An 8,004-nucleotide genomic window follows, 5' to 3' on the forward strand; every position below is an offset into this window, starting at 1 on the left:
CATAAAAAACTCATGATCCTACCTTATTCAAGAAATTATTTTGAATCCTTATTAAATATACCGCTTTTTTAGTGAACCTTTTATGGATTTCTTTGACCTGGCATCACTGTCTACGTAAAAATCTATGAATAAATCTGCGCCTGCGCAACGCAACGGGAAACAGAAACAATCGCTTGTGATTCTTCTGAAGTTCTCTTTTCCATTGGACTTCGAAGAGGTAACATGTATTTCATATTTGTCCTAGATATAATATTTATTTATTGTTAAGTTCTTTTGAGTGTTGCCTTGTATGAAAATTGTATTTTGACTCATATTTTCGAATTTTGCAGATTCTTCAAGTCCACTAGCGAAGAAAAATATACCCAAGCAGGTACCCAAAGTTTCATATCTTGCAAGACACCGTCAGCAAAACAATTATTATGTGAGTATAAAATGTCATTTCAATAGTAATTTACAATCGACATTCTTTAAACAATTATAACTTTGATTTGACGAACCAGCAAGCTTTTTCCACTTTATTATTGATAGAACCTACATTGCTTTTATATAATTATGTGAAAGTGATTTAGTTCGTGCGCCATTTTGAATTGAAGAACAAAGAGACCACACCCAAAACCCTAAAAGAGTACTTCAGTTAATGATTTTGGTTAGCAACAACCCATAATTATTGTTTGATTTGTTGTTTTTTACAATCGTTACTTTTTTTTATTGAATAGGTTTCAGTAATTCATATTGTGTCAACATTTTTCCTTTTATGATTTTATTGAAGATTTAGGTGGACGCCATTTTCATTTCAAAAATGACCCACCCAAAAATCGTGAAAGTGGTATTCATGCTTTTGGTTATAAACATCCCCTTGTTTTGTCTTTTCTGACAACTTTGCATTTCTGATTCTATCAAGTCCTCAGTTGCAAGTTCCACTGAAGTCTTGAGAATTTATACTGGTCAATATTCATTACCAGTATAAACTTAAAATTTGAGTTTTTATCATACAGTTATGACCTGTCAAAAATGTTCATTCATTTTGAGTGAAGGTTGTGGTAGGGCCTTGTATGCTATTGCGAAAAAGTTATTGTTGCAAATATGTAGCTGCTTTCAAGCAGACAACTTTTGTTACTGAGAATGTTTTAGAATTGAATTGATAAATTTTGTGAACGTTTCAGGTCTTACAATCAACAAAACGGTGGTGGGTACCAAGCACGTACTGGCTTCTCTGGTCCTCCAAGAAGTGGCGACAACAACTTCAAAAACGCCAATGGAAGCTTTAGAAACAACTCAGGTGGGGGTGGTTATCAGAACCGTACTGGAAGCGGTGGTTTCCAGAATCGTAATGGAAGCGGAGGTTTCCAGAACCGCGGTGGTTTCCAAAATGGAGGGGGCTTTAGAAGTGAGGGTGGATTCAGTAATAACCAAGGTTATGATCAAAACGGAAAGGGTTTGAGAAAAGTTGAATGGGATAACAAAACATTGCGTCCATTCAACAAGGATAACTATGTTCCACACCCAGCTATAGTGAGTCGTTCTTTGGCTGATGTTGAACAGTACCGCAAACAGAAGGAAATATCTGTCGAGGGCGATGCCCCCAATCCTATTCAAAATTTTGATGAGGCTAACTTTCCTGAGTATGTTATGACCGAAATTTTCAACCAAGGGTATGAAGTGCCTACTCCTATTCAGGCACAGGGCTGGCCAATCGCTATGAGTGGGTTGGACTTGGTTGGTATTGCCCAAACAGGATCTGGCAAAACTTTGGCTTACATGTTGCCAGCCACTGTTCATGTCAATAACCAGCCCCAACTCAGCTACGGAGAAGGCCCCATAGTCTTGGTGCTTGCACCTACTCGGGAACTTGCCCAACAGATCCAAAAAGTTGCTGGTGATTTTGGAAGGTCTACCCGTATTCGTAACACTTGCATTTTCGGAGGTGCTCCAAAGGGACCCCAGGCCCGTGATTTGGAAAGGGGGGTTGAAATATGCATTGCTACTCCTGGACGTCTTATCGATTTCTTGGAAAAGGGAACTACAAACCTGGAGAGGTGCACATACTTAGTTTTGGACGAGGCTGATAGGATGCTAGACATGGGTTTTGAACCTCAGATCCGAAAGATTCTTAGTCAAGTCAGGCCAGATCGTCAGACTCTCATGTGGTCTGCTACATGGCCTAAGGAAGTCAAGAAACTTGCCACAGATTTCTTGAAGAACCCCGTGCAAATCAACATTGGATCTAAGAACCTCTCTGCGAATAACAACATTATTCAGATTGTAGATGTTTGCCAGGAACATGAGAAGGAAACAAAGTAAGTTATTGTTATCAAAAGTAAAATCAGCTATTTTTATCAACATTTATATTTTTTTGATGTAATATTTATGAGTTTCAAGAAAAGAGTATTTATAATTAACATAAATCGTATATTTAGTGTATGGAAAAGTATAATTTATAATATATTTTGACTTTTAAAAGAAAAGAAATTATAAGGAAAATAAGTACAATATCTGAGTAGGTCAATATCTCGAAGCACCACAATGTAAAAAAAATACATTTAACTCACTCTTTATCAAGTAATTAAGTCTTACAAAATGAATTTCTTGAATTAGCAGCCTTGTTGAGATTTGCCTATGCTTAAATTACTAGGTTCACACTTTCTTTGTTTCTGTTCTAACTCCTTTATGGTTCAGTTTACTACCTAGAGAGGTTTCAGCCATGATAAATTTCAAAGTCCATGAAACACAAGATAAAAACTATTTTTTCATCAGAATATCATTAAACAAATTATACTAGCAGTCATTACTAGAATGTTATGTTTAGCTATAATATATTTAAATATATTGAATACATTTAAGAAAATATTCAATAATGCTTTGATTTTTCAAACATATTTGTATCAAGATTCAATCAACAATATGTTGATTTGAGTAGCATTAATATTTCTTGTTTTACATATGAACCATATTGTATTATATAAGTGAACCTATTTGAATATATATGTAATCGAGTAGCCTTGCTCAGATCTAAGATTCATCTAAAGAGAACATTCTGGTATTTTATTAGGATTGTAACACATTTGGTGGCCAATACTTTAATATTCAACAAGAACATTGCCAAGCAATTCAAAAGTGTGGATAAAACAGCACACTTTTCAAGAATGTCTAAAACATTGTCCAAACTTAACGAAATTTCGAAAATCAGTTGGAAACATGTACCATGAATAATTTCATTATCATTCATTCAATTTTTGAACTGAAAATGTGAGATATGAAACATTAAATCAACAATTTTCACATGATGAGACAGCTTAATGAAATGACTGTGATTACCTTATCGCACCCTTCAATCCTCTAAGAAGAACTGACTAAATAAATTTATAAAAAGCCATGTTGGACATTTTTTCTTTCAATTAAATGTCAATTTCTTCCATTTCAGACTAGGCACTCTTCTGCAAGAGATCAACCACACATCCGAAGAAGGCTCCAAAATTATAATATTCGTTGAAACAAAAAAGAAGGTAGAAGGCATTACAAACACAATAAGACGTGTAGGGTGGCCAGCATTGTCAATGCATGGCGATAAGAGCCAACAAGAACGTGATTATGTTCTTAGGGAATTCAGATCAGGCAAATCCTCGATTCTTGTTGCTACTGATGTAGCTGCCCGGGGATTGGGTAAGTATCCCACTTGAGAGTGGGAACAGGTAAAAATCGGTTTACTTCGGAATCTACCCATGTTCATTTGTGATAAAAAAAAATGTTGACCCAAGTCTTGGGTTTGTGTAAGTTGATAAAATAATCGAAAGTGGGCATAGTAGCATTTTGGGGGATTTCAGACTGGTTTAAATTATTTTTGAGTCTGACAAACTTTTGGACTTGAATACTGTATACTATTATTTGTTCCATTTTTAAGATGCTTCAAAAACTCTGAACTTGATTAATTCAACTGTTTGTTCATCTTTAAACTGGGGATGTGTTTGAATAATTGTGTACTTTGAATAATAATCAGTCTGGGCGCCCTTTTTCTTTTTCAGAGGCACAAGCACGATGAGCCCTTTGCAATTGTTTCTTGCGCCTCTTTGAGCTGTTTCGCCCTCTCCAGAGGACGCTTCAGCTTTGGAAAAATTTGGAGACCGATGGAAGATTTATGTTTTTTTGTTTTTTTTTTTTTCAACCGGAAACCGCATCAAAGATACATTTGTTTTTCCTTCCCAAACTATCAACCTGAAATATCATTTGAGCTTACCTAGAAATTAACTTGGCTAATTAAGAAAGCTATCAGTATTTTGAAATATCAATTTCTAGGGAAAAGTTAGAGAATTCTATGCAAAACTGATTTTAATTTTTTTTTTTCAAGCGTTTCAAAACTAACTTGCTAATTCACTAAACCACTATATGTTAGTGTCTTGAAATATACATTTCTAGAGTGAAAATTGTAAATATTTTACCTAACTCTAAAAAATCTGTAACCCTTTTTAAAACTTCACTTTTTTCATTGTCATCATTTGAGCTGGATCCTTCTGAACCTCATCCTTAACATTGTTCTCCCTAAACAAAACTCACACAAAACGCCTCAGCTGTCAACGTGGGACGTTTTGCACATTTCTTCACGAAACGGAATGTTATTCAAATTTGGTGTATTTGTCTTCCTTCCTATTGGTCGCTGCTGCGATGTTTGAGTAGACTGAAAAAATTGTTAGTAAGTCTTTGGATTTACTACTGACGGAAGGTCCACTGAAGCAGAGACGGCAATTTTTGCTACTATTCCTTGAAATAGATTTATCGGGTTGATACACACTCACATCACAACTTCATGGATTTTCCTTTGAAACTGGTTAGTATTAGATTTAAGTTTGAAAAGGTTTTGTGCTATGATATGTTAGTAATATGGTACTTGCCTAAGGAATTTGAGGGGATTTATTTCGGATATTGTTTAGTTGGAGGGCAATTTTTTGTTATTTTCATGAACAATTTAAATCTTAGCATGGTTTCAATTTTATTAAAACTAAGACCTATATTAAAATATTTTTAGTAGAGCTTATTTTGATATTTTAGAGTATTCTTACTTCAAAACTACTTTAAAAAGATACTTAAAATAAGTTCAACAATATTATATTGAAAAAAAAGGTTCTGCAAGTACTGTATTTTCTGAACTGAAATAGTGATATGATAATAAGTTGAAAATACAATGGATTCATTTGAACATGAGTCAAATGAACTATCAAAGATATAGTAATTTTCCTTTGAAAGAAGTTTTGAAAATGATTTTATGATTTTTTCATATAATAAAGTTTGTTTTCACATCACTAAGAAATCATTTCATATTAACCTTAACAATCCTTAGTTTGACATGAGGCGACTGACATTTTTGTCATGAACCAAACATCAAACTTTCGGAAAATGTATTAACAAATCGAAGAAATTTCTTGGCAATAAAAACAATAGTTATGAACGAAAATTTTTTACCCTAGGCCTCTAAGATTGCATTCGTTTATAAATATGTAGAAATTTCTTTGATTTGTTTTGGAAGGACACATTCTAACTTCATTTTCTGATGCTTTAGATGTGGAAGGGATCAAATACGTAGTAAATTACGATTACCCACACACATCTGAGGATTACATTCACAGAATTGGTAGGACCGGTCGTTCTGATACCATTGGAACATCTTACGCCTTCTTCACTCCCTCAAATTTCAAACAGGCCAAGGATTTGGTGTCTGTACTCAACGAGACCAATCAGGTAATGTTTTTTGTCATGCATTAATTTTACCATTCACAATAAAAAAAATCGAAATTCTAATGAAAAACTGTACGAGTTTATAAAACATTTTCTAGTTGATCCCAATTAGTTATTGCGTAAATTGTAAGTATTTTTATAAAGAAAAAATTTGGAAAAAAAACCGATTTCTTCAACAAAAAACTAATTCCTTCAAAATTTATTAACATCTTGACACACTAATACTGGGGCATTGACTCCTTTGAAACAAAATAAAGTAATCATCATTTCAATTAACAACTCTTAAGACTTTGTGAAATATGTTGAAGACTTTGTGAAATATGTTGTTTTAAACAGATATTTCTTGGAAAATATTGATTTATTCCAAAAGTTTTAAAAGGTTATAAAATTTGTTTTGAAAGGACAATGCAATAAATTTTCAATTTCTTCAAAATAAAGTTTTCCAAATTTTTACTAACGAAGCACCTCATTATTGATATTTTCGAATTTATTACTTATGCATTTGAAAATTATAAAATGAAGCGGATAACAATTTTCAAAAAAAAAAGACTCCGTTTTACTAATACCGTAGCTTGCTTCCATTGATTTCTACAGGGAAGACTACGGTGTTAGGGAAACGCCTCCAAAAATGAACAATTTTTATGGAAATTATTTAATTATCATGGATAGATATGCTCCGATTTATTAATATCAAAGTTTTCAATGTAATTCAATGTCATTTAACAGTTTTATGCTTGATAATGGGGTCAAACCCAAAACCAGTCATATAAATAAAATTTACTAGTGGTATCTAGACAAAAGTGTTTTTATTCATTTCATTTAAGCGATCATGAATTACCATAAAGTAAACAAGTCATCAATCTTACATAATTTCATTTAACTAAATGACAATTCATATTTCTGCACTTAATGTACCAAAAATAATGAAGTTGTGCAAGTATAGAAAATATAATAACCCTTTCAATTTGGCATGCCTCAGCCTAGATTTTCGGCTCTGCATGAATGCTTTTGGAAGGGAGATCACAATTTGGGAAATATGCCTTCGGTGTTCACACGTTTCTTGTCTGGATCCCATCCTCAAGTTTCCCAACATTTTTATTGAAAATAAGTAGTTACATTCTCATTTCTTTTCAACTATTATCACCATGTTCAATTCTTTTTTACAGATCGTGAACCCCCAGCTTTCTGAGATTGCTAATAAGCTCGGCAACTTTGGTAGAGGTGGTAGTAGATGGGGAGGCGGCTTCAACAAGGGTTCTGGTGGTTTTAACAAAAGGCCTGGTGGTTTCAATAAAGGTGTTGGTGGCTTTAACAAACCTAGCTTTTCCGGATCGAATTTCCAGAAGATCGGCGGATATAGTGGAGGATTTAATAAACAAGGTAAATTCGCAATTGGTCATTGAACAAGCTCAAGTAATCATAACTTTGTTTTTCAGCGTACTAAGGACAATAGGCCTGAAGTCTTGGGTATTTATGCAACTTGAGTAAATTAAAATTATCGATTCAGTATTCATCTTCAGATGCATTCCATGCATCTTTTTAATGTTTAGATTGTGGTTTAGATATTTATATTCACTGCTGTTTAAGGAATGAAATATTATTTATTTCCAATTGTCAACTAAATCTTAAGGAACTTTCAAGGTTGGTTCTAACAGTAAACTTTATATCTTTAACTGTTGTGAGAAAACAAGAAAACGATCAACATCTAACTGAAATTTGATAATTTTTTAAAGAATGATATACTTCTTGAGATTAACATTTCTCAGAAGTGATGAGAATAAGATGGTCATTTGTTTTGAGAGTGAAAAAATAAAACTGAAAGGTTTATTTGAGACTACTTTACTGAAGACCTCTTTGATGATGCCTCTAGTGGAGGTTGATATGAAGTTTGTTGGAACTGAACTTTTTTCGAATTTCTGTAAGGCAGTTTTTTTTCTCTCTCAATAGGAATTATTATTTATTTTGACCTGTGATAGAATATAAATATTTATTTTTCGGAGTTTTCCTTGATTTCAAGAGAATCTCATTTTTTTGTTCCTATTAAGTGTCAAGAAAATAGATGAAATAAAGGATAGTTCCAATGTGTTGTTTTATTTCTAACAATACTGATGGATTTTCATTCCATCAAGTGGGTCGAGTTGGTAAGAAAGATTTTAATGAAACCTGAAAATGCAAATTTGCAGAAGTTGATTTGGAAAATCTGGTACAATAGCTCTTAAAAATCCTCTGGTTCTATAGTCAATGAACAAATATTTATCCTCCCTTATAACGGGTGATAAA

The 8,004-nt window shown here is 33.2% G+C and overlaps 1 protein-coding gene across 1 annotated transcript; it reads left to right on the top strand.

Annotated features, from left to right (window-relative positions):
• Positions 1 to 163: 163 nt before the first annotated feature.
• LOC111508605 (uncharacterized) lies at positions 164 to 7,719 on the top strand. Its single transcript, XM_023164166.2, has 7 exons — positions 164 to 217; positions 330 to 421; positions 1,164 to 2,297; positions 3,422 to 3,660; positions 5,549 to 5,727; positions 6,891 to 7,104; positions 7,161 to 7,719. Coding segments are annotated over exons 2-7 (1,776 nt in total). The 5' UTR covers positions 164 to 217; positions 330 to 419; the 3' UTR covers positions 7,169 to 7,719.
• Positions 7,720 to 8,004: the final 285 nt, after the last annotated feature.

The sequence above is a fragment of the Leptinotarsa decemlineata genome, unplaced genomic scaffold, assembly GCF_025532065.1.
Source record: "Leptinotarsa decemlineata unplaced genomic scaffold, Ldec_3_MD MMD2_P_RNA_scaffold_12, whole genome shotgun sequence".
Classification (NCBI taxonomy): domain Eukaryota; kingdom Metazoa; phylum Arthropoda; class Insecta; order Coleoptera; family Chrysomelidae; genus Leptinotarsa; species Leptinotarsa decemlineata.